The sequence below is a fragment of the Scyliorhinus canicula genome, chromosome 2, assembly GCF_902713615.1.
Source record: "Scyliorhinus canicula chromosome 2, sScyCan1.1, whole genome shotgun sequence".
Lineage (NCBI taxonomy): Eukaryota > Metazoa > Chordata > Chondrichthyes > Carcharhiniformes > Scyliorhinidae > Scyliorhinus > Scyliorhinus canicula.
Genome location: NC_052147.1, coordinates 262440283 through 262467812, shown reverse-complemented (window position 1 = coordinate 262467812; position 27530 = coordinate 262440283). Strand labels below are relative to the sequence as shown.

The 27530-nt window shown below is 44.1% G+C and overlaps 1 protein-coding gene across 1 annotated transcript in view; it reads right to left on the bottom strand.

Moving 5' to 3' along the window:
- Window positions 1-229: 229 nt before the first annotated feature.
- Window positions 230-27530, bottom strand: part of tnfaip6 (tumor necrosis factor, alpha-induced protein 6) — a 52578-nt gene continuing 25277 nt past the window's right edge. The window contains exons 3-6 of the mRNA XM_038790004.1: window positions 12891-13052; window positions 11008-11236; window positions 4010-4050; window positions 230-2164 (exon numbers count right to left, since the gene is read on the bottom strand). Of these exons, the coding sequence (XP_038645932.1) occupies window positions 2058-2164; window positions 4010-4050; window positions 11008-11236; window positions 12891-13052 (539 nt within the window). The 3' untranslated portion in view covers window positions 230-2057. The remainder of the gene's footprint in view (window positions 2165-4009; window positions 4051-11007; window positions 11237-12890; window positions 13053-27530) is intronic.

Sequence of the window (27530 nt, the reverse complement as noted above, 5' to 3'; positions counted from 1 at the left end):
GCAGCCAAACTACCTCCTGTTTGTAGGTCCTCCAATGCTCATGTAATGTTCTATCCACCATTACTTGATTCCAATCCAGCTCGGGCAGATCTCTTTTCAACTCACTGAAGTTCTCTCTCCTTCAAATAAGTATCTCCAACTTTGATTATTTATTTTTTGTTTTCGTAACTAAACCTAATAGGATGCAATGCTGATTTTTGTCAAAACTCTGACACTTGACACTCAAATCATCATCAGGCAGTTTTTAATGTAGGCGGACAATTAATACACTGTTGCTTGAAATTACAGTTGAGATTTTCTATTTGTTAGATTCAATTTTGTCAAACTTGATTTAATTGTTTACTCAATAATGTTGCAGTAAGAGCAGAAAATAGTTGTTTGAACATTTTATTGGGATCTTAAATGTACATTTGTAACTGAGTTCGGTTTTAACATGAAAAACGACATTGACGGCATCTCTCAAAAGCAAAACATAGAAAAGTATACATGAAACATCTTTTTGTAATGAGCACAATTTTAAGGCTCACTTGTAGCTAGAAATAATAGCAAGTTAATTATTGACTGATTCAAGTACTCAATATCATCAAGTAGCATTTCTAACAACATTTAGGAAAAGCAAGTATACATTAAAATAATGCTCCTTATTTCTGATTTTCTAGTATTCAGGTGTGAAATGGTATTTTGGGGATGACAGTGCTTGTTTATTCATAGCTATTGCATCAGAGAGGCTGCCTGTTTAAATAAGGGAATGAACAATTCTAGACCATGGGCCAAATCTTTCAAGGAGTAGCAATAACCATTGGATTGCCACTCCACCCCTATTTACTCTCCCTGCATTGGAGCATTTCTCCACTAAACATCCAAACCAAGCCTCCTGTGAAATCTGGAGCATGCCTGCTCCTGGAGTCCTTCCTTCACAGTGCCGGAGCATCGAGGAAGCCAAGCCATGCCACCTTTTTATGGCATTAGCTACCGTCGTTTAAATATTTCAATGCCACTTTGAAAAGCTACAGAGAGAAGGTGACATTGTAAGGTATGTGGGTGGGTAAGGGGCTAGGGTAGTAAGTAATTGTATGAGGGGCAGGATGGAAGGTGGGTGGGCGAGGGGCCAGGGTAGCAGGTAAGTGGGTGAGGGGCTAGAGTAGAAGGTGAGTGGGTAAGGGGTAAGGATGGCAGTTGCAGTGGTGAGGTGAGTCGGGTATCAGGTAAGTGGGTGAGGGGATAATGTGGCAGGTGGCTGAGGTTGGGTGACAGGTGGATGACAGGTAAATAGGAGAGGGGGTAGTTGACAGGTGGGTTGGTAAGGACGAAGGGGGCAGGAGAGTGGGTGTTGCATTGGCTGGCAGTTAAGTGGGTGAGGAGTAGGTTGCATTGGGGAGTAGGGGTTGAGGTTTTTGACAGGTCAGAAGGATAGTTGAGGCGAGAGGGTTGTTCGTCCAGGGCTCTAGTGTGGGGTTGAGAAGGCAGTAGTATTGTTACCCAGGAGATTAGAACTGGTTTTAATCCTTCTAACATTTCTTGGGTAATTACTCTGCTAAGTAAGTCAGAACCATCAAAAGTTTCCAATTTTAAATGAGAGTTTTAGAGGGTTCCAGACTCAGGCCAATTGCCCAATGGAAGTTGAAGCTTCCCGGGCAATTCCCACGGAGTCTTTGCATGAAAAAATCCGAGGGACCACCCAGGACATAATCCGGGGTACCTCAGAGGTACAACTATCCAGAGGGCAGAAGATTTGGGCCAAAATATGTTTCCTCAAACCAGATAACAGGTTGGGCTCACATTTCATCTTGATAGCTAGTCTTGTGGATTATGTTGCCGTTTGAGTATAGAGAACATGTAGGAAATAAAAGGAATTCTACTATTCAGAAAAGTCAAATCTAAATCAATTTTGTGTTTGATGCATCAATTTCAAAATCCTAAGTAAGAGCATAGTTGTCAGATATAAGAGATTCCAAACTGATCTTCGATCATTTACGATACAATCAACTGAACTTGTTGAACAATGAGATTGATTTGGATCCCTTGGGAGCCGTGTGATTTCACTGACTAGTGGTGTCTTAGATCTCTTCGGTTGAGTCTGGAATGATGATGGCCTTGTAAAGAATTTGAAAACCTTTTGCTGTAACTGACGAATCTGACAAGAACTTCAGAGTCATAACATTGCCTAGATTAGAAAGAAAATACAATTGGTGAGTTTTATTTAACTTGCCGTCCTCAATGTCAATAAATTAAAACCTGTCATTAAGTCAGTCGTCAACAACTTTCCATTATGTTTTATTTTTGTGGCAGAATCAAAAGTCAAACGAAACTGGCACATGTGATTCAGAAATGTTGAACATCCACAGAAGGATTTATCTTCTTGTGGATAGTATTCCATACAACTGGAAAAACCTAAGGCTTCAATGCAGAGATCTGACAAAGGACTGACGAGCTTGTGATATACAAATGGGTAATTTTTTTGGATTTTTATTTTGATAAAGACAATAAGAGTGTTTAAAATATAATCAAATACACATATAAAAGGGAGAACGTAAAAGGATTCAGGGAAAGGTGAGGGAAATAAGATTAGATGGCCCTAAATCCTTTTAACTTATTCTTTTATGGCATGTGAGCATCACGGGCAAGGCCAGCATTTGTTGTCCATCCCTAATTGCCTTTGAAATGAGTTGGCTCCTAGGGCTATTTCAGAAGGCAGTTAAGTGTCAACCACATTTCTGTGCGCCTGGAGTCACATGTAAGCCAGACCCGTGTCCAGAGAGTATTAGCCTGGGCCTCTGGATAATTAGTCCAGTGATATTACCACTATGCCACCATCTCCCTACCCCTTCTCCTTCCTCCTGACTCTAGCATTGCTGGGGACATTATTAGGGCCGATGAGGCTAACAGGGGCAGAACTTTGTTCAACCGTAACCCTGTTTGTGTGCTGGGAGGTTATTATGGGGAAGCAGATGGCTGAGAGTGAAGCTCCTTTGAAGCTAATGCCATCAATACATGGTTGATGCAACAGATAAACCTTGTTCCAACCTTTATCCATTACATCCAGGTTGGACTGAATTATGATTGCAACATGTGGAAATTCGATGGGCTCTGAGCTCCGCTTGTGCAAGTGGGACCACTAAAGTGATAAAAGTTGGGCTTCTCACAGTAACTAGTTTTGTATTCTGCTAAACCTGTTTTTCTCCAATCCTGGTCAACCGTACTATTCCTCCCCCTCCCTTCAAGCAGGCACTCCCAACTGTGCCAATGTAGCACACACACTGAATGCCTGTTCGTGGTAATACTAATGCAATTGGTTGAGTGCTGTGAAATGCCACTTGAGCTGTACTCAAATGAGATTGTAGATTTTTGGCCCTGATAGTTCCATTCAGTGAGTAATCACCAGCGCAAGCGTTTTGCCCAAAATGTGGTGCAATTTCTGTGATGTTATGGTATATTTATTTGCACGTGACAGTTAGAGAAGCCTCTGACCCAACTTTTACATTACATCCAAATTGGAGTGACCGCTGATTGTGACCTGTGTACATTTATAAGACCATAAGTTGGACTTTGAACTGAACCTCATGTCATTTTAATTTCTCCTTTGCATCACTACCTATTGTAATTCAGAAATCCATAAGATTAGTCTTAATTATGGTCTTATCATCAATTATTTTCTTCCTCACATTTGAATTATTGGTTTGAACTTTTTTAGGCATAGAGGCTACCCCATGCTCCAGAGCAGCAATCCATTTGAGTTAAGTTTAAAGTAAATATTCTGCTGCAGTTGAATTGGACTGGAATGAACATTAATAACTAATGCTCCTATAGTTCTTAATGAAAGTAAATTACTCGTAGTAATGAAAGTTTTAATCAGGTATCAACTTACAAATAACTTAAGCATTTACATAATATACAAAAGTTTGAAAATTATTTTCACGATTTCTTAAAATAAGTTGGTCTCAGAAAATGTTGCCACATTTCTTGTTCAACATATTGGTCTACAAGGATTTGTATTAATTTGAATGTTTACCTGTGCTAATGATGTCATTTGGTAATTTGTCCCCACAAAATCTGAAAACATACAAAATAAGATGTTTGAGGTTGTACATTAAACATGAAAAATTTACGAGCAAAGATTTAAGTTTGAAACTGAACATTGGATGTGAGGTCTGCAAAATAATCAGAGACACATTTTGACCATACTTTGCCAGTGTGGAGCACAGCCATTACATTACAGTTACGGAAATGAACCTGAGGGCTATTTTCAGAAATAGCAGGAAATGTTATTAATGAGCCAATGCGATGGCAATCCTGAACACTTTTTTTGCATTCCCAGCCTAGGCACGGAGATCCCTCTTTATACTGTTCCAAAAATGTCCTTTAAAACAAATGATGGAAGAATAAACCTCCAAGAATAACAGTCTTATGTGCAGCTCTGTGAATAAATCATTTTTGATGGTGTTACGGGTGAGGAATGTATCTCTTTGCCAATATGTGATTCCCAGACGTGCACACAAAAACCCAATAAAGTGGGCATCTGTAACATTAGATATGGACACAGTAACTTTGAAGGAATAAGAGAACAAGGTAGCTACTCAATATTCATGACTCAGATAGAAATAAACATTTACACACTAGGGTGAGTATTTGTTAGCGTGGGTGGAGAGGGTTTAAAACTAGAATGGCAGAGAGATGCGAACCGAAGCAGGGTGACAAGGGAAAGAGGAACACGGGAAGTAATAAAAGGAAGAACAGTGAAATGCAAAAACAGTAGACTAATCAAGGGCAAGAGGCACATAGGGCCACAGGACAAAGAAAAGTTAGGATGATTAAAATGGCAAAAAGGAAAGCCTAAAGGCTTTGGCCCATAACTTCCAGGTTCCTCAGCATCACATTTAGGGAGTAGCCCTATGATGCACTGGGGAATACCTCCAGGAGTGTCTTTTTAGAACTGGTACAGGTTGTGAACCTGCACTCCTGACCTGGACAACCCCAGGATAGGCATGTCCCAGTCTTCCGTAATTTCCAAAGAGTCGGGATAACATTTCAAAGAGCCAAGGCTCACAACGCCTCCAAGGAGTCCTCATTATGCATTTTTAACTGAAAGCCCAGTCATCCATTACAGTACTGAAACACCTGAGTCGTCCCAAGGAAAACATTGCTTAATTGACAGCTCTGGCTCTTTGATCTCCTCTGTCAATTGCTAAATATTTGTTTACACAAGATAAAGAGATTTCAAATGCTTGTTGTTTCAGCTATTGATCCCTCAAAAGGTTTCGATGATTGACATTTTTATTGGAATGGAGCACGTGCCTCGTGTGTTGTCCTTTTACCAGCTCCTTTGCCAACTTCTCCAATCATCATTTAGCAACATGCTGTTGATATAGTCTCCCAGCCTGTTGACTTTTCAAAACAGGCCACCCACTCGACAAAGTGCCTGAGGCAATACCAGAATATTGAAAGAAGCTTTCATGACAGAGAAATATGGGGCGGGATTCTCCCCTACCCGGCGGGGCGGGGGTTCCCGGCGTAGCGGAGTGTCGCCAACCACGTCAGGCCTCCCCAAAGGTGCGGAATTCTCCACACGTTTAGGGGCCAAGCCTTCACATTGAGGGGCTAGGCCCGCGCCAGAGCGGTTGGCACCACGCCGACTGTCGCCAAAACCGGAAACAACGGCCATTGACGCCTGCCACCGTTGCTAGCCGAAAGGCCTTCGCCGGTTCGCACATGCGCCGGTGCGTCAGCTGCCGCTCACGTCATCACCGGCGCATGCGCAATGGGGGATTCTCTTCTGCCTCCGCCATGGTGGAGGCCGTGGCAGCGGCAGAAGAAAAAGAGTGCCCCCACGACACTGGCCCGCCCACCGATCGGTGGGCCCCGATCGCGGGCCTGGCCACCGTGGGGGCGCCCCCCGGGGTCCGATCGCCCCGCACCCCCCCATGACCCCGGGGGCCTGCTTGCACCGTCGATCCTGCCGCCACCAGAGGTGGTTCAAACCACGCCGGTGGGAGAGGCCTCTCTCACCGGCGGGACTTTGGCCCATCGCGGGCCGGAAAATCGCCGCAGGGGCCTCGCCGATCGGCGGGGCGTGATTCCCGCCCCCGCCAATTCCCGGGTGGCAGAGAATTCCGGCCACGGCGGGGGCGGGATTTACTCCGGCCCCGGGCGATTCTCCAACCCTGCGGGGGATTGGAGAATTTCGCCCATGTACAGAAAGTAGATAAATTACAATACAGAAACAGATGTCCAGCCCAACCAGTCCTAGACTGGGTTAGCTTCCACATGAGCAGTAATCCTAATTCCATGTGTCTACCCTGCTTCCTTTATTCCCTTTTCTTTCAATCACCTATCTAGATTTCCGGATTGGGTCACTGTCTGTGCGGAATCTGCACATTCTCCCTGTGCCTGCGTGAGTTTCCTCTGGGTGCTCTGGTTTCCTCCCACAAGACCCGAAAGACATGCTGTTAGGTGATTTGGACAGTCTGAATTCTCCCTCTGTGTACCTGAACAGGCACCAGAGTGTGGTGACTAGGAGCTTTTCACAGTAACTTCATTGCGGTGTTAATGTAAGCCTACTTTTGACAATTAAGATTATTGTGATAAAGATTATTATTCTAGTCTATGTTTAAATGCTGTTTGAGTCATTAACTCAGGTAGGTAGTGCATTCCACAACCAATAATCCTCTTTGTAAAAATCAGATCAGCCATGATTTTATTGAATTGGGGAGCAGGTTCGGGGGTGGGGGGAACGAGTGGCCTACTCCTGCTCCTTATTTGTAAATTCTTAAGTAAAAATTAACCACACTTTGCATTTGGGTCCCAGGTGTAGAAGCCAGCTATTTTCTATAGGTAAAAGTGATAGGTAAAAGATAGCATTAAGCCCCTGGTCTATTGACCATTTTAAAATAGTCATAACCTCTGGTCATTTCAAAACACACATTCAGCATTTCAAAACATAGCTTCAACAGAACACAGCATTATAGATTAAAAACAACATTCCTATGCAGCTAACAAGATAAAGTAACCCAAGGACAAGGCAAGCTCCATGGCAACAGCATAGAGTCCATTGTTCTAACAAGCAAGTCAGCAAGAAACTGGTTCAAGCTGTATGCGATAAGGAAACCGAATCACATTCCATAGCACATACAAGAATACATTTAAGTTAATGTTGCATATTAAATGACAGACAGCTAAAACATTGAATCAAACTTATTTGATTCTAACCCAAACGAATTAGAATTACATCGGGGTATAGCTAGATGACTAAAGTCTGATATGATTTAGTATAACCGTGATAGATCGTATGGCCATTTTTTTACTTCATGAATCATCTATACTTTGATCTAACCTACTCGCTGTCTTTCTATCTTTCAAACTTTCACTTTCCAACAATGACTCTTGAAGTAAATGCAAGCTGTTTTGCCGTAAGCAAGAAAATCATTTCTGTATCATTTGAAAGTTATATTGTTCATGAATTGCTTCTCTTTAAGTTCTTTTGCTAGCTGGACTTATAAGAGAATAAGATTTAAATGATTCTCAATTGTAATCAATACAGACAAATAAAACGATTCTTATTTGCACCTGAGAGTGTTAACTCAAATTTCTACTGAGTTTTAGTGTTCGCAAGTGCCACTAAATCCACATGGTAGATCTCTACAACTGGCATAGTTCGGCAAGAAGGGGAGGAGCCAGCCAGGAAGAAATCAGAAGACCAAAGAAAGACCAGAAGGACAGAAGAGCCAAAGAAAAAGGCTAGACTGGGGTAAGAAATCACCCATTAAAAGTCTTAAAGCCGCACCAAGCAGTGCTTCGACCCTTTAGAAAGGACCATTTTATAGACTGCGTTAATTCAATCGGGTGCAGGATGTTGAAACTAAAATAAAACGGGACTGAAAAAATAGTCACGGTAGTGTACACAGATACACAAACGTGGTTGATGACCAAAAAATTGGGTGTAAGGCTGAGTTTATGGCGGACATGACTCCTAAAATAGATTCAGGACCTTAAAATGGTAGAGAACTACTTCCCACAACGTCCGAGGGAGGTCGTGCTGTACCGGATGTCTCTATTGACGATATATTGGATGATCTTAGATCTTTGATTTGTAGACAATTTGGACTGTCTGAAGTTGCCACAATAATTGAATCAAAATATGATATCCCCAAAGGACAGTGGTCCCTTGATAATATCAAGGAGGCATGGGGAAAAACCACTCGCTTAAATAGTGGAAAACGTATGAAATGGTCTTTAGCAGCAATGGCACAGCTCCCAAAACATCAAGAGACAATTGCAAAAACTAAATTTGATCATGACCTTAAGTCCACTAAAGACCAACCAGCAGCAGTTGTTGAAGAATTATGAGATGCAAAATCTAGACTTGAACAATGTGATCAGATTAAAACATTTTTGGAAAATGAAACCTTTAAAGTTCAACAACAATCATTTCAAATTGATGAACTCCAAAAGAAAGATACTGACTCAGAATCCAAACTTCAACAGTTAATATCAGAAAATGATGGTCTTAAAAGTCAAAATTGCCAGTTACTTGAGGAAAAATGTATTTTGGAAAGTGACATGGACACCATGAAATGTCATAACAAATTAATGACAAAATTAACAGCACAAAAGCCTTCAAATCTGTCTTTAATAAAATCAGCTGAACTCTCCAAAGCAAACAGCGCCACCAACAGGACAAGTTGAAATGATTTTAACTAAGGCCCAAGATGTACCAGCAATAACTAAACTAAATCCTACATTATTGCAAGCTGCTACTGACATGAAAACAATGAATACACTGATTGAGGTTCCAAAGGGGTAGTATGGCCAAATGAACTACCTGTCAAGGACACTTTTACCCCAGAACAAATGGTTATCTTACTCTGAGACCGACCACGAAATGCTGCTGGCCCCGATCCAAAAGCATCTCATGGCAGCTTTAATAGACTGAGATTTTTAAACAAGTAAAGACTGTTCGGTTAAGCGATAAGCCTAATGGTAAACAAAGTGTAATACAACTTAACCCATTAAGCACCAAACAGCTTGGAGTTGAAGTGATAAAGACAACAGCCTGGGTTTTTAACCATTTAAAAGATTTATCATCAAAAACCCATTTTCTCACTGGTTTAAAACCAGAACTGTCTGCAGCTTTAAACTTGATCCTATCCAGACCTCAATCCGAAACATTAACTGCTAAAAAAGGCATGTCAATCATTGCCTCTCCTCCTCCGTTAACAACAAATCTGTCCAGAAGAGATATAAGGTTCCTTTCTCGTGTTGAGGACAGCCATTTTGCGAGTTTCAGATTTCATGGTTGCAGACTGGTCGACAATAACGGCCAGCCTCCTGGCTTCAGGGAGAAGCCCTAAGTCACGTATCGCTAAAAAGTTGCCAAGAACTGTTAACTTGAGAAAACTGTGATTATTTTGAATGTTGCTTTATTAATTTTAAGAAATTAACATATCTTGTTAGCTGTGCTTCCTTTAACAGCCGCCGAATTTATCGACAGAAAACCAAGATTCAGCGCAAGATTGGTTCAGTCATATATTCAATAAGTTACTGTGTTTGATATTTTAAAATAAATGTTTAAAATTTGCCTGGAAATTACAACTTCAGACAATGCAGAAGCTGTTTTTTTTTTGAAAAACACACAACTCCGATTAAAAGCAAACCTATATTCCAAGAGAACACATCGTTCTAAGATACTTGATAACGGGAATTTGCCAGCAATCTAACTTTTACTCCCAGTCCATTTGAGTGACATAAATGAAAAACATTTTGAGATGCAAATGGTATCATTCCAAGTTATCCACCCACTATCGGCCCTTTTTGTCTCTGCAAGAAAATTAACCCTTTCAATAGGCTTTTGTGTATAATCCAGAAGATGTCAAAGAGTTGGCAATTCACATCCAATACAAAGTTTTTAAAAAAACGTGACCAACTCTTTGATTACACTCTTTGGGATTGGCTTTCCAACTGGTTGGGTGGCACAGGAATTAACATAATTAAGGGGCATTTCCTATTTTGCATATTTGGACTTATAATTTTCATACTAATGTTGCTGATCAGTTACTTTGGCTAATGCATGCCAACCCATAGTGCCCCACAATCCACATGGTTCATTTAAATTCATATGCACCACTACCCAATAACATCAAAATGGAGAGTTTCTGTTAAACTATTATTTGCTGCATTATTATTCATTTATTAGTGAATTATTGTTAATAATTTATTACTAAATTACATAATCAGCTTTGATAATCATTTTACCATTTATTACTAAATCATATACTCAACTTCAGTTATTTTACTGTATAATCATTTTATTTGTATACATGAAAATATTATTATTAATTGTTTATTACTGAAATATGTAATCATGATATCAATTTTTAATCAGTGTTTTAAGCAATACTAAGGAAAGAAAAGTTGGATCCAGGCATCACATGTGAAGCGCGCATACAAATATTAAGATCTGTAAAATGTTTACTGTAATAATCATTTTCAGTTATTTGATTGGCCTTGTAAATGTTGTACCAGAACTGAATAAGAACTGTTGTAAACCTCATTGGCATGAGGTCACATCAACAAAGTACCACTATTCAGAAGGAAACATATTGTGGGGAAGCCCTATAAAGGGTAGATTTATTAAAATGTATTCAAATGAGGCTTCCAACCTTTCTGGGCAGGGTCGTGGAAACTCAGGAAATGAATTTCCGCCGGCAAGTATATCGTTCCCCGGCTCTCGCGGCATTTAGGGCCCATGTCGCCATTTTTTTTTTAATGTGTTCTTTCTTCGAATGTGGGCACTGCTGGCTGGGTCAGCCTTTGTTGCCCATCCCTAACTGCTCTCAAACTGAACTGCTTTCTGGGCCATTTCAGTGAGTGGCACTTAAGATCAACTGCATCGCAGATTGCCCCCCAATAGGTGGTACGGGAGAAAATCTGAAATCTATGTGAAATAGGGGTTTGCCCTACATCACTGCATTACCACAATCCAGTCCTATCACATTATTACCAATGAACATTTACCTGCCAACAAAACCGAGCATGTCATCATAACTGTCATACACCTCAAGGTAGTCAGACAAGCAGGATGGGTCATCTTCTACATCAAATTCCAGAAACCGTAAATGGATGCGCTGCTTGTATTTTAAGCGAATGTGCCAGTAACAGATCTGTTGATGCTCGTACTCATCTGGGTAATCTGGGGACTTGATAATCCGCTCTGGATCTGTCAGAACACCACCACATTGTTTTGCTGAGGAGCAGAAAATACAAACAAAGGAATTATACTTTGGAATAAACTGGAAAATTAAGCTTCCCCATGATAGTTATAACTGTGGGGGTGCGTGGGGGTGGGGGGGGGGGGGGGGGGGAAGAAAAGCTGGGACAAAATTCTCTCTTTATTTCTTCACACTGAAGATGTCTATCAAAATCACAACTCTCTCTGCAGAACAGCATTTTTACATCAAACCATGTGCTTTTTTTATTGAGAGTTTACAATTGTCTCATTGGGTTGGGACTTTCTGGTCCTGGCAGCACCACTGGGATCGTCCGGTCTCATCGAAAGTCAATGCGCAAATCCTGGCCTTATATAGGCTGTGTTTCTGAGTTGAGAAGAAGCATTCAGCTGTTTCGACCTATCCCTAATACTTTGGACACCTAAGGAAGGGACCTCCAACCTCCCTTTACCCTCATGTGAGACAACAAAGAAATGAAATAAACTATTTCCTCCAGTCATTTGATGGTTCAGCTGAGATTGCACAAATGTGGCTATAAGGGAAGCGCGATCGCACTGCCATTAGGCACTGACTGTTCAACTGAGAATGGACCTGTCACTTTATAGCATTGGAACTAGTCGACTAAACACAACACTCACATCAAATATAAGTAAAAGAAAAACATTTTTTTTATTGTCAATAAAGTTTTCTGTATTAAACCAGTTCAGAAATTTACTGCCCTCACTCCCCACCCCACACAAGCATTGGGCATTCACTGACCGGCCATTAACTTGCCATTGTGAGCAACACAACATAATTTAATGCTGGCGGGTTTCCGAAGCGGGATACTCCCGAATCCCTGCGATGGCCCGCTGCCAGCGTAAAGAGCGACCGTAAGTTGTGGAGTCCCCCACACTTCCGGGGGCTAGTTGGCGCCATGCCAACCAGCGGCGAAGAGCCGGTGTGAATTAGCGCATGCGCAGAACCACCGGCGTGTTCCACAAATGCGCAGAGCGACCGCCGTATTCTAGCGTATGTGCAGGGGGTGTCCTCTCCGTGCCAGCCATGGCGGAGCCCTACAGAGGCCAGCGCGGAAGGAAGGAGTGCCCCCACAGCACAGGCCCGCCCGCAGATCAGTGGGCCCTGATCGCGCGCCAGGCCACCGTGCCCCCCCCCGGGTTGCATCCACCCGCACCCCTCCCGAGGACCACACCAGCCGGCCTACCAGCCAGGTCCCGCCGTGTGGGACCATGTCCAATCCACACCGGCGGGACTGGCCAGAAACGGACAGCCATTCGGCCCGTCGGGGCCCGGAGAATTGCCGGAGGGGCCGCTGCCAACGGCCCCCGACAGCGTGGCATGATCCCTGCCCCCGCCCAAAAACCAGCAGCTGGCGTCAGAGCGGCGGGGCGGGATTCACTCCGCCCCCCCCGGGGATTCTCCGACCCGGCAGGGGATCGGAGAATCACGCCCCCGATGTTTTGGCTCCCACCAGATTCTCCATGCCCGCCTGTCCACCAGAAACCCACCAAATCGGGAGAAGTCCGCCATATGACTCATCTCAATTTAGTTGATGTAGTTGTACGGTCACAGTTTAAGTTACACATCCAGCGCATGCGTTTGGCTGCATTTGTAATTATTGTAATGTAAAAAACACTAAAATTGAGAAAATGAAAGATGTATTGAACAAACCGTGTGGGTTGTAGCAGTAAGCATCCCATAGTTCCGATTTATTGACTCGATATCCATAGTCAATGACACCAGTTTTTCCATGTCCACAGTTGGCTCCAGGTTTTACTATTGGATATCCAACCTTTCCTCCAGCAAGCCACCCAGCTGCACACACGTGAAATCCTACAAAATAATGAATGGCAGACTCAACCTCATTGATGTGGGATACTTGCAAACCTATTTAAAGTAGGTGTTCAGAAATGTTCTCCACAGATGCTGCCAGTCCTTCTGAGTATTTCGAATATTTTCCGCTTTTGTTTCGGATTAGTTATCAGTTTTAAGCAAGTACCGCTGAGACATTGAAATGAATATAAGGACCATTACTCTTTTTGATGTGCATCAATAACTTGGACTGCAGGGGTATAATTTCAAAGTTAGCAGATAGCACAGAACCTTCAAGATAGTGGGTGTGATTTGAAGGTCTTGTCGCACCTAATTTTGTGTCAGGACAAGGCCGTTGAATCTCGTGAGAGGCCTCGCGCGAGATTTATGATGCTTGAAAAGTCTTGTCAGATTTAACGCCGTCCTGTGAGACATCGCAACCTGGATCTCACCTTCACTGGCCGTGATCCAGATCAATATATTTCAATGAGCCATTAGGCTAATTTAAATATGCATTTGTGGAATTCTCCTGGCGCTCGGCCATGCTTAGGAGTCCACACCAGGGCGCTGGTTTCCACAAACGTGGACTAATCGTAATGGCACATGGAAGGGTCTCTCAGGTCATTGGAGATACCTGGGTGGCTGGGGACAGGGCAGGGTGGCACCCTAATGCCTTAAAACTGCCAGCCTAGCACTACCAGGATGGTGGGGCACTGCTAGGATGCCTGGGTGCCAGGTTGTCACTGCCAGGGATCGGGCCTGGGGGGCCTAACCAGGTGGAGGGGTGGTTAAGGGGGTGTTCCGTGGGTCTCCTCGAGGTTGTGGGCGGGAGAGGGGGGGTCATAAAGAATGGGGGGAGAGATTTGAAAGGGAGGGGTGAAGGATCGGGGCAGCCAGACAAAATGGTGCCCCAATCTGCGAGGAGCCTTTCCTGCTGGTGAGCTGAAGGTTGCCAGCCAAAAATGAGCGGCCTCGGCAGTGAGAAACTCCCTCAGGCCAAAAAAAGACAAAGTGCCGTTAAATAGTGAGATGTTCCTGGGCGCTGCAGCTGCCGTGAAACACCCCGCTAAACGTCCCAAAACCGGATATAGATTTGGTTCCGGTAAAATGGTGTCCAGTAATAGACTTCAAAAGGTTGGTGGAATTGGGGGGCATATTGCGGGTGGAATTCAACTCAAGGAAGAGTGAAAGGATACATTTTGGCAGAAAGAATGAGGAGAGATGATGCACGCTAAATGGTACAGTTTTGAAAGCATGTAGGAGCAAAGGGACCTGAAGTATTTTTGGACAAATCCTTGAAGGGTGCAGCACATGCTAACAAAGCAGATTATAATGTATATGGAACCTGGGCTTAATAACAAGATGCACACAGTATAAAATACAGGAAATTATGCTTAACCTATGTAAAAAATAGTTCACCCCAACCAGAGCACTTTTGGGCACCATAGGAAAGTCATGAAGACTTTGGAAAGATGTCTGAGGAGATTTACTAGAATGGTTTGAGGGATGAGGGATTGCAGTTATATGATCGATGGCAAAAGCTGATGTTGTCCACAAAGAGCAGAGAAGACTAAGAGGAGGAAAACCAGAAAATGTTGGAACACCACGATGAAAGATCATTGACCTGAAATGTTAACCATCTAATCTCTCCGCAGTCGCTGTTTTGATTGGCTGAGTATTTCCAGCATTTTGGTTTCAGTTCAGACAAGCTGGGCTACTCATCTACACCTGGGAAATAAAGGGGTGAGAATTAAAAATATGTTTTTATAAATACAGTGAGGAAAACGTTTTTATAAAGTAATAAACTAAGATATTAACCCAAGGGGAAAAGGATTGAGTATTCAGTTAAAGTCATTCAAAATTTCACTTAACTACCTTCTTTCACACAATTATTTAGTTAACAATTTTAATCCCACAAATATGAATCACAGATCGCTAAAATCTCACAAAATGATTAGTCTCAACAACATTATTTGACAAGAAATACCTTTTTCTCACAATTAATTTGCTTTACTTTGCTTTGCTTGGCTTGACCCGAGTTTAATTAGATTTACAGTTTCAACTCTATGATTCCTATGAATCATTCTCTACATCCTCAGCACCACTCTCCAAATCCTCAGGATCAAAATCTACATCTCCACCCCACTTCATCAATGTTTGTCAAAACTCCAAATTTTTCAACATCAGTGTCAAACGCCAATTCTGTGGTACTGAACTCTGCATTATCAGGGTCACTGTTAATGTTCTTGAGCCAAGACAAAGATACTTCTTGGCAATTAATCGTGCCCATCTGTTGTATTTCCTGGTATTTCCTCAAGCAGCATTTTGATTTGGTTGCTGTTCCCAGAAGCAGAATGAGTCAGGTGGCTCACTGAAGTTTGGCAATCTCGCTTTACCATTTGCACAACACGTTCCCCCCCACCCCCAGGTTTTTGTACCGCAATATTCACAAACCTCCGATCAACTCTTCATATTATATCCTGGATCTGACTCATAATTATGATGAGGATCATAGATGAATGCTCTTTTGAAGAGTTCCGACCTCTTATTTACAACACTGCTTTTTCTTGCATGCTGCCGCTCTCTGTTCACCTCTTGCCTTCTTTCTCTCGCCTCTTCACCTTCCCTTTCTCTAATTGGTGCCTGTCACTTTCTGTCTTGTCTTTTTGCTCCATCATCCGACAATAGGCAATTTTAATTTCATTTCATTTATGTTCCCTGGCTAGACATGCCGCCAGTCTCTTTCCCTTACCAGGCAATAACGCATTGTGTCTCAGAACATAACTGATCTGAGAAAAAAAATGTGTGAAATATAAAAGAAGGGCAAGGATTTATGGCGTAAATTTGCCACATTCTTTCTTGGAATGTGTGGTCACGGTTGGTTAAAGCACGTCTGCGTTACGTTGCCCACAGGGAAACAGTGTAAAAGAGGATAGGAGCTGTAGCACCCCTCCCATCCATCCTGTGAGGGTGGTTAGATTTTGACTCTTCGGTAACATGACCCTTGGTTCAAGGTATCATCCCACCAAGTTTAATTTAGATTGGCTCAAAGACCTCAGAGGTGTTTGCCAACATACAAAAAGACAGACAAACAGGCGTTTTACTTAATAAATATATATAGGAAGATTTCCACCATCCGTAGTATTTCGCTTTTGCGTTAAAATTAAAAGCAAATTTGATAGGCATGTTTTCAATCATAAATGCCTGCCTGAAGGGTCAATAGCTAAAGGGCACAGTTTTAAAGTGATTAACAATAGAACCAGAGGAAATGAAGAAAGACAAGAGTGATCAGGATTTGCAATGCACCACCTGATAGGGTTTTTGTTATTTATTCCTGGGAATGAATGTTACATTCTGTCACTTTCTGTTAACCACTTACCTTCTTTCTCTAGCCTCTTCATCTTCCCTTTCTCTAATGGCTGCCTGTCACTTTCAGTCTTCGGTACATTCACAGCGCTATTCGAAAAGGAGTTCCATGTTTTTGTCCCAGTGACAGTGAAGGAATAGTGATATAGTTTCAAATCAGGATGGTATGCAGCATGGGGAAATTTGCAGGCGATAGTATTTCCACATGTCTGGTGCCTTGTTCTTCTAAATGGTAGAACTTGCAGATTTGTAAGCTGCTGTTAGAGGAGCTTTGGCAAGTTGCTGCACTAAACTTGAAGATGGTACACAGTGCTGCCACTGTATGCCAGTGGGAAGGAAGTGAACGTTTAAGGTGGTGGATGGAGTGTCATAGAATCCCTACAATGCTGAAGGAGGCCATTCAGCCCATCGTGTCCACACCGACCCTCTGAAAGGATACCCTACCTTGGCCCAGTCAGAGAATCATGGAATCATAAAATCATAGAATCCCCACAGTATAGAAGAGGCCATTTGGCCCATCAATTCTGCACTGACCACCTCGAATGAGCACCGCAACCAACCAAGCCCACTCCCCCAGACCACCCCAACAACCCCCTAACCTAACCTACACAGATGGCAATTCAACATGGCCAATCCCCCTAACGTGAACATCTTTGGACTCCCCTGCCCTATCCCCATAACCCCACCAAAGCTGCATATCTTTGGACATTAACGGGCCAGGGTCCATGACGTCTCGGACCGTGTTTTCAGAATCCTTAAATGGGAGGGGGAACAGTCACAAGTCGTGGTACGCATCGGTACCAACGACATAGGTAAGAGTAGGGACGGGGATTTAAAATAGGAATTTAGGGAGCTAGGATGGAAGCTGAGAGCCAGCATAAACCATGTTGTCATCTCTGGTTTGTTGCCGGTGCCACGAGCTAGCGAGTTGAGGAACAGGAAGAGAGTTCAGATAAACAAGTGGCTGCAGGGATGGTGCAGGAGGGAGGGTTTCAGGTACGTGGATAATTGGAGCACATTCTGGGGAAGGTGGGACCTGAACAGACAGGACGGTTTGCACCTGAACCAGAGGGGCACCGATATCCTGGGAGGGAAATTTGCTACGGCTCTTCGGGGTGGGGGGGGGGGGGGGGGGGGGGGGGGTTTAAACTAATTTGGCAGGGGCCTGGGAAAACGAGCTGTAGTCCTGAAGCCAGTGTTGAGAGTAGTGAGGTACTGAAGAGGGTATCAAGGATGCAGGAGTGTACCGGCAGACAGAAAGGTGGGTTGAAGTGTGTCTACTTCAATGCAAGGAGCATCCGGAATAAGGTAGGAGAACTTGGAGCGTGGATTGGTACTTGGGAGAACGATGTTGTGGCCATTACAGAGACATGGTTAGAACAGAGACAGGAATGGTTGTTGGAAGTTCCGGGTATAGATGTTTCAGTAAGAATAGGGAAGGTGGTAAAAGAGGTGGAGGAGTAGCATTGTTAATCAAGGATAGTTTAAAGGCTGCAGAAAGGCAGTTCTAGGGGGATCTGCCTACTGAGGTAATATGGGCCAAAGTTAGAAATAGGAAAGGAGCGGTCACATTGTTAGGAGTTTTCTATAGGCCCCCATATAGTAATAGAGATGTGGAGGAAGAAATTGCAATGCAGATTATGGATAGGTGTGGAGCTCTCAGGGTAGTTGTCATGGGTGACTTTAACTTTCCAAATATTGATTGGAACCTCTATAGGTCGAACAGTTCAGATGGGGCAGTTTTTGTACAGTGTGCGCAGGAGGGTTTCCTGACACAATATGTGGATAGGCCGACAAGAGGTGGGGCCACATTGGATTTGGTCCTGGGTAATGAACCGGGCCAAGTGTTAGATTTGTTTGTGGGAGAGCACTTTGGAGATAGTGACCACAATGCGGTGCCTTTCATTATTGCAATTGAGAGGGATAGGGTCATACGGCAGGGCAAGGTTTATAATTGGGGGAGGGGTAATTATGATGCATTTAGACAAGAATTAAGGAGCATAAGATGGGAACAGAAACTGTCAGGGAAAGGCACAAATGAAAAATGGAGCCTGTTCAAGGAACAAATACTGCATGTCCTTGATAGGTATGTCCCTGGCTGTCAGGCAGGGAGGAAATGGCTGTGTGAGGGAACCATGGTTCACAAAAAAGGTTGAATGGCTTGTCAAGAGGAAAAAGTAAATGTATGTGAGGATGAGAAAACAAGGTTCAGTTGGGTCGCTTGAGGGTTACAAGGTAGCAAGGAATGAGCTAAAAAAAGGCTTAAGAGAGCAAGGAGGGGGCATGAGAAGTCCTTGGCGGGTCGCATCAAGGAAAACCCCAAGGCTTTTTACTCTTATGTCAGAAATAAAAGAATGACCAGGGTGCGATTAGGGCCAGTCAAGGACAGTAGTGGGAACTTGTGCATGGAGTCAGAAGAGATAGGAGAGGCGTTGAATGTATACTTTTCTTCAGTGTTCACCTAGGAGAGGAGCTATGTTTTTGAGGATGACAGGCGGGTAGGCTGAATGAGGTTGATGTTCTGAGGGAAGATGTATGAGCAATTTTGAAAAGCCTGAGGGTCGACAAGTCCCTTGGGCCAGATGGGACATATCCCAAGATTCTTTGGGAGGCAAAGGATGAGACTGAAGAGCCCTTGGCTTTGATCTTTGGGTCCTCACTGTCCACGGGGATAGTGCCAGAGGACTGGAGAGTGGCGAATGTTGTTCCTCTGTTCAAGAAAGGGAATAGGAATGACCCTGGTAATTATAGGCCGGTCAGTCTTATTTCGGTGGTCGGTAAGTTAATGGAAAGGGTCCTGAGGGATAGGATTAATGACAATTTGGAAAGATGCAGCTTAATCCGGGATAGTCATCACGGATTCGTGAAGGGCAAGTCTTGCCTCACAAATTTGATTGAATTCTTTGAGGAGGTAACTAAGTGTGTAGATGAAGGTAGAGCAGTTGATGTCGTATTCATGGATTTCAGTAAGGCGTTTGATAAGGTTCCCCATGGTCGGCTCATGAAGAAAGTAAGGAGGTGTGGGATAGAGGGAAATTTGGCCAATTGGATAAGTAACTCGCTATCACATAGAAGACAGAGGATGGTGGTGGATGAAAAATTTTCAGACTGGAGACCAGTTACCAGCGGTGTACCACAGAGATCAGTGCTGGGTCCTCTGCTATTTGTGATTTTTATAAATGACTTGGAGGAGGGGGCTGAAGGGTGGGTCAGTAAATTTGATGATGAAACCAAGATTGGTGTAGTGGATGAGGTGGAGGGCTGTTGTAGGCTGCAAAGAGACATTGATAAGATGCAGAGCTGGGCCGAAAAATGACAGATGGAGTTTAACCCTGATAAATGTGAGGTGATTAATTTTGGTCGGACAAATTTGAATGTGGATTACAGGGTCAATGGAAGGGTTCTGAGGAATGTGGAGGAACAGAGAGATCTTGGGGTTCATGTCCACAGATCTCTGAAGGTTGCCACTCAAGTGGATAGAGCCGTAAATAAGGTCTATAGTGTGTTAGCTTTTATTAACAGGGGGCTTGAGTTTAAGAGCCGTGGGGTTATGCTGCAACTGTACAGGACCACATTTGGAGTATTGTGTGCAGTCTGGTCACCCCATTATAGGAAGGATGTGGAAGCATTGGAAAGGGTGCAAAGGAGATTCACCAGGATGCTGCCTGGATTGGAGGGTAGGTCTTATGAGGAAAGGTTAAGGGAGCTAGGGCTTTTCTCAATGGAGCGAAGGAGGATGAGAGGTGACTTAATAGAGGTTTATAAGATGATGAGGGGGATAGATAGAGTGGACGTTCAGAGACTATTTATAGCTGTTACAAGGGGGTATAACTATAAGGTTCGGGGTGGGAGATCTAGGAGGGATGTCCGAGGTAGGTTCTTTACTCAGAGAGTAGTTAGAGTGTGGAATGGACTGCCTGCTGTGATAGTGGAGTCGGACACTTTAGGAACTTTCAAGTGGTTATTGGATAGGCACATGGAGCACACCAGAATGACAGGGAGTGGGATAGCTTGATCCTGGTTTCGGACAAAGCTCGGCACAACATCGAGGGCCGAAGGGCCTGTTCTGTGCTGTACTGTTCTATCTTCTTTGTTCTAACCTGCACATCTCTGGATTTGGGAGGTAGGCAGAGCACCCGGAGGAAACCCACTCAGACCCGGGGAGAAGCGACAGTCACCCGAGGCGAGAATTGAAGCCGGTCCATGGCGCTGTGAGACAGCAGTGCTAACCACTGTGCCACCATGCCATTCCGTGTCACCACGAGGATTGCTTTGACCTGGACGACTTCTTGAGTTTTATTGGAGCATCCAGGCTCGTGGAGAGCATTTCATTCCATTCCTAACTTATGTCTTGTAGATGGTGGACAGTGCTGGGACAGTCAGGAGGTTTGGTACTCGCTGCTATTACCTCCATGGTAGTCCAGCTGGCCAGTGGTAACCTCAGGCTGTTGATGGTGGGGGATTCAGTAATGGTAATGCCTTGAATGACAAGTGGGGATGGATAGATTCTCTCTTGTTTGAGATGATGGATATAGATTAAATCTCAGCCTTCAAAATGAAATCAGATAATTAGTTGCAGGAGAAAACAATTCCAAGGGCATGCGGAAAGAAGAAGGGAGTGGGACTAATTGGATTCTACAACGATTGAGATTCTACAATGTTAGCTGTGAATGTCAGCATGGTTACCATTTGGAAACTCTGTACAGCACCAGCAATTCATGTCAAGAATAAATTTTGATATAACTTCCGCACCGAAGGATCATCTATGCCAGTTATTGAGTAATAATCTACAGTTGGTTTTTTGGAAATACTCCAGCGGCAGCATTTTGATACATGGTCACCCATTTTCTATTTTCCGGTTTATTGTTTACCTGTTTTCCATTCATGTTTCATATTCCATTCATTCGTCTTCCATGTTTTAAAGCAAAGCCTCTAATAATCTAACCTCTGGGAGTAGAATGCCTGTTTCTGTCAGAAATATGATGGGAACTTGGAACATGGAATCATTCCATTGTAATATAAAAATGGATAAAAATGCCAACTTCAATCCATTCTTGATAAAGCTCTGTTGTTTAAAACATAAAATACAGTATTGTTCACAGCAGTTAATAGAACGTTTTAATAAAATTGGACTAACTTTTTGAGGAGGGTTCAACTTTAAACTTTGAAAAAAGCGTACTCATAGTAATTAAAGGTGGCAAGGAGTCAACAAAATTAAGTCCTCTTTCCCAAAATATAATTTCCAAAGACCAAGAATTGCTGGTTCTCCTGAGCATAAACTCAATAAGTGTAATGTAATTTTGTAACTTTGTGTCTGTGCACTGCCAATTATAGTTATGCTAAGTTGAATGTTTATGTTTAAATTCATTACTTCAACATACTCAAAAATGTAAAGAAAGTGTAAAGTTTACAGTTTTGTAAAAAAGCATTCTTTAATGCTTTGTTTAGTTGATGCATAAGTTGTGGTCAGAACTCATTTCAAGTAATGTGTCCTTCTGCTCACTTGAGCTTTGATAGTTGCTTTAAACTTCCATCAACAAAAATGGTCTTTCCAAGAAGCTGGCACAGGTATGATTAATCAAATGGCCTCCATTTGTATGTATGATTCAATGTGCTGTATGATTCTATAAAGAAGTTTACCTAGGTTAACACAGGCCAGACAGCCGAACTAGTCCATGCTGGTGTTTAAGCTCCAATCAAGCCTCCTCCTATTAGCTCTCACGCAAATCTATCATTGTAATCATCTATTCTCTTCTCCCTCAAATGTTTATCTTGCTTACCCTAAAATGTATCCATACTATTTACACCAACCACTACCTTTGGGACAGCACGGTAGCATGGTGGTTAGCATAAATGCTTCACAGCTCCAGGGTCCCAGGTTCGATTCCCGGCTGGGTCACTGTCTGTGTGGAGTCTGCACGTCCTCCCCGTGTGTGCGTGGGTTTCCTCCGGGTGCTCCGGTTTCCTCCCACAGTCCAAAGATGTGCGGGTTAGGTGGATTGGCCATGCTAAATTGCCCGTAGTGTAAGGTTAATGGGGGGATTGTTGGGTTACGGGTATAGGGTGGATACGTGGGTTTGAGTAGGGTGATTATTGCTCGGCACAACATCGAGGGCCGAAGGGCCTGTTCTGTGCTGTACTGTTCTATGTTCTACCTGTGTTTGCAAGTTCCACATTCTCACCACTCTGAGTAAAGAGGTTTCTTTTGAATTCCCCATTGGATTTCCTGGTGATTGTCTTATATTTTTGGCCTCGACCTGTGCTCTTTCCTGCAAGAGGAAATATTCCGGGCTAGATTTTCACCAATGGCTTGAGAATCGCTCGTTGGACCATTTCCCAATGCCATGTTCCCGAGTTCTGGGTGAAGGCGCTCGCACTTCGAGTGTGGAATCTGCATGTTCTCCCCGTGTCTGCGTGGGTTTCCTCTGGGTGCTCCGGTTTCCTCCTGCAGTCCAAAGATGTGCAGGTTAGGTGGATTGGCCATGCTAAATTGCCCCTCGTATCCAAAAAGATTGGTGGGGGTTACTGGGTTACGGGGATAGTGTGGAGGTGTGGGCTTGAGTAGGGTGATCTTTCAAAGGCTGGTGCAGACTCGATGGGTCGATTGTCCTCCTTCTGCACTGTAAATTCTATGATTCTACTAACTTATATCCACTCTGGGAACTCGGGGTGGGCCCGAATCAGGGCTCCTTACATAAGCCTTAAATGGATGGATACCAAGACTGGCAGGTAAGAATGCTCCCTCAATTCACTTGGACATCGACCTACTTCTGTTGATGACCTTTAGGCCTCCTGGCCACCACTTCTCATCCAGCTCACTCATCCATGATCCCACAATGCCCCCTCATATATCTCATGCTCCTTAATACCTCTAATTTCCCCGTTGAAGTCCACTCACTTTTGGGCAGAATTCATGAGTTCTGTAACCTTCTCGATTCTTTGAAATGCTTGTGAATTTTTTAAAAATCCATTCAATTAAATTGCTTCCCTTGAAAGCTAATAAAACTGTCATCAAACACAGAGCTATTGAAACCTCCCTTGAAAAACATTAATCTGTCAAAATAAATAAACAGTATTTCAAAACTGCTTCATTCATAATGAAATTCCATTGCACAACTAAATAAACAGATCATTCTGAGCTCAATAAGAGACTTTGAAGTCATTTATTTCAAAACCTCAACAGATAGATTTTTAATCAAAGAAGTCTGGCAGCTATTGCAAAGATTCAACAGTGCCTGACTTTAAACCATTGTAATAATAAAAGTACTGGAGCCGGATTACACCTGAAGATCAGCTTCTCATTACCGTTGAACTTTATTGGCCAGCATTGTGTAAGTATTCACAAAGTTTAGAGTGCGGTATCCACTGGAGAAAGTACTCTGATGCATACGAACACTTAGTGAATGATGGTCAATTTAATGGTCACTTAAATTCTAAGGACAGAGCCCTATGATCAATCACCACAGTAAAAATATACTTAATTTATTGTACACAATTACATTATGACATTTGGAGTTGATTTGAACTTTTAATGGTCAAATGGTTCCCAACCACACCACGGGTATCCAAGGGTTCACAAAATGACTGACCTGACATGTTTCACAGATCATGACATGACTCACCTCGCTGAAAATAGAACATTTGGGGAAACTGATAAATGAGATGGGCATTGAAAAGGCTCATCCCAGTGCCACATTGGGTCACCATGCCATCTACGATGATTCCCATTCTGACCAAGATGGTGGCCAGCAGGGATCAGGTGGGAAATTTGAATTTAAGGTCCCTCCCCTGTAATGTTCCTTGTATTGTTGTCCAAGATAGCCAAAAGCCGTAGGGCGGGATTCTCCGGTATCCGGTAGGCGGGCCATACCGGCGCCAAAGAGTGTCGTGAACCACTCCGGTGTCGGGCCGCCCAGAAGGTGTGGAATCCTCCGCACCTTCGGGCGCTAGGCCGGCGCTGGAGTGATTGGTGCACGACAACCGGCGCCGAAGGAGCGCCAGCGTATTCCCAGAACCGCTGGCATAATTCCTGCGCATGCGCAGTGGGTTTCTTCTCCGCGCTGGCCATGGCGGAGCTTTACAGCGGCCGGCGCAGAGAGAACGAGTGCCGCCACGGCACAGGCCCACCCACAGATTGGTGGGCTACGATCGCGGGCCAGGCCACCATGGGGTCCCCCCCCCGGGACCAGAACCCCCTGCGCCCGCCCCCCGAGGACTCCGCAGAGCCATGTCCTCCTGGCACAGACCTTGTGTAATTTATGCCAGTGGGACAGGCCGTAAACAGGCGGCGTCTTGGCCCATCGCGGAGCGGAGAATCGTCGGGGGGGGGGGGGGGGGGGGGGGAGGGGCCTCTGCCAACGTCACACGACTGGCGCAACACAATTCCCACATCCGCCAAAAAACGGGCGCTGGAGAATTCGGCAGCTGGCGTCAGGGCCGCGGGGCGGGATTCATGCTGCCCCCGGCGATTCGCCAGCCCGGCGGGGTCGGAGAATCCCGCCCGTAGTGTTTACAAAGAACATTAAGCTTCTATTTAAACCAAAGCTAGTTTATTTTACACGCTCATACAATATAGGAGCAGAATTAGGCCACTCAGCCCATCGAGTCTGCTCCGCCATTCAATCATGGCTGATATTTTTCTCATCCCCATTCTCCTGCCTTCTCCCCATAACCCCGATCCCCTTATTGATCAAAAACCTATCTATCTCTGTTTTAAAGACACTCAGTGATTTGGCGTCACAGCCTTCTGCTGCAAAGAATTCCTCAGATTCACGACCCTCTGGCTGAAGAAATACCTCCTCATCTCTGTTTTAAAGGACTGTCCCTTTAGTCTGAGATTGTGTCCTCTGGTTCTAGGTTTTCCTACAAGTGGAAACTTTCTCTTCACATCCACTCTATCCAGGCCTCGCAGTATCCTGTAAGTTTCAATAATATCCCCCCTCATCCTTCTAAACTCCAATGAGTACAGATCCAGAGTCCTCAACCGTTCCTCATATGACAAGCTCTTCATTCCAGGGATTATTCTTGTGAAGCTCCTCTGGACCCTTTCCAAGGCCAGCACATCCTTCCTTAGATATGGGGCCAAAACTGCTCCAAGTGGGGTCTGACCAGAGCCTTACATAGTCTCAGAAGAACATCCCTGGTCTTGTATTCTAGCCCTCTCGACATGAATGCTAACATTGCATTTGCCTTCCTAATTGCCAACTGGATCTGCACCTGAAGAGAATCGTGAACAAGGACTCCCAAGTCCCTTTGTGCTTCTGATTTTCTAAACAGCTTCCCATTTAGAAAATAGACAATGCCTCCAGTTCTCCTTCCAAAGTGCATAACCTCACAATTGTTCACATTGTATTCCATCTGCCCAATCTAGTGGCCTGTCCAAGTCCTTCTGAAGCTCGCCTGCTTCCTCAATACTTCCTGCCCCTCTACAAATCTTTTTATTATCTGCAAATTTAGCAACCGTGCCTTCAGTTCCTTCCTCCAGATCATTAATGTATGTTGTGAAAAGTTGGGGTTCCAGCACCAACCCCTGAAGTACACCACTAGTCACCAGCTTTCATCCTGAAGAAGACCCCTTGATACCTACTCTCTGCCTTCTGCCAGTCAGCCAATCCTCTATCCATGCCAGGATCTTACCCTGAATACCATGGGCTCTTAACCCTCAAGTGTATTGACAGTCAGAGATCTTAGTGTACAGGTCCATAGGTCATTGTAAGGGGCAGCACAGGTGGAGAAGGTAGTCAAGAAGGCATACGGCATGCTTGCCTTCATTGGCTGGGGCATTGAGTACAAAAATTGGCAAGTCATGTTGCAGCTGTATAAAACCTGAGGCCACACTTGGAGTATAGTGTTCAATTCTGGTCGCCACACTACCAGAAGGATGTGGAGGCTTTAGAGACTTTAGAGAGGGTGCAGAAGAGATTTACCAGGATGTTGCCTGGTATGGAGGGCATTAGCTGTGAGGAGAGGTTGAATAAACTTGGTATGTTCTCACTGGAACGAAGGAGGTTGAGGGATGACCTGATAGAGGTCTACAAAATTATGAGGGGCATAGACAGGGTGGATAGTCAGAGACTTTTTCCTAGGGTAGAGCGGTCAATTACTTGGGGGCATAGGTTTAACGTGCGAGGAGCAAGGTTTAGAGGAGATGTACGAGGGATGTTTTTTACACAGAGGGTAGCGGGTGCCTGGAACCCGCTGCCGGAGGAGGTGGTGGAAGCAGAGATGACAGTGACGTTTAAGGGGCAACTTGACAAATACATGAAGTCCGGGAATAAAGGGATACGGAGCCTGGAAGTGTAGAAGATTTTAGTTTAGACTGTATAATCCCTACCTGTATTAGACCTTCCAAAATGCATTACCTCACATTTGTCCAGATTAAACTCCATCTCCCATCTCTCCACCCAATCTCCAAACGATCTAAATCCTGCTGTATCCTCTAACAGTCCTCATCGCTATCCGCTATTCCACCAACCTTTGTGTCCTCTGCAAACTTCCTAATTAGACCAGTTACATTTTCCTCCAAATCATTTATATGTACTACGAACAGCAAAGGTCCCAGCACTGATCCCTGCGGAACACCACTAGTCACAGCCCTCCAATCAGAAAAGCACCCTTCCATTGCTACTCTCTGCCTTCTATGACCTAGCCAGTTATGTATCCATATTGCCAGCTCACCTCTGATCCCGTGTGACTTCACATTTTGTACCAGTCTGCCATGAGGGACCCTGTCAAAGGCCTTACTGAAGTCCATATAGACAGCATGCACTCACTGCCCAACCTGCATCAATCATCTTTGTGACCTCCTCAAACAGCTCTATCAAGTTAGTGAGACACAACCTCACCTTCACAAAATCGTGCTGCCTCTCGCTAATATGCCCACTTGCTTGCAAATGAGAGTAGATCCTGTCTCAAAGAATTCTCTCCAGTTATTTCCCTACCACTGATGTAAGGCTCACCGGCCTGCAGTTCCCTGGATTATCCTTGCTACCCTTCTTAAACAAAGGAACAACATTGGTTATTCTCCAGTCCTCCAGGGCATCACCTGAAGACAGTGAGAATGCAAAGATTTCTGTCAAGGCCTCAGCAATTTCCTCTCTTGCCTGCTTCACTGTTCTGGTGTAGATCCCATCA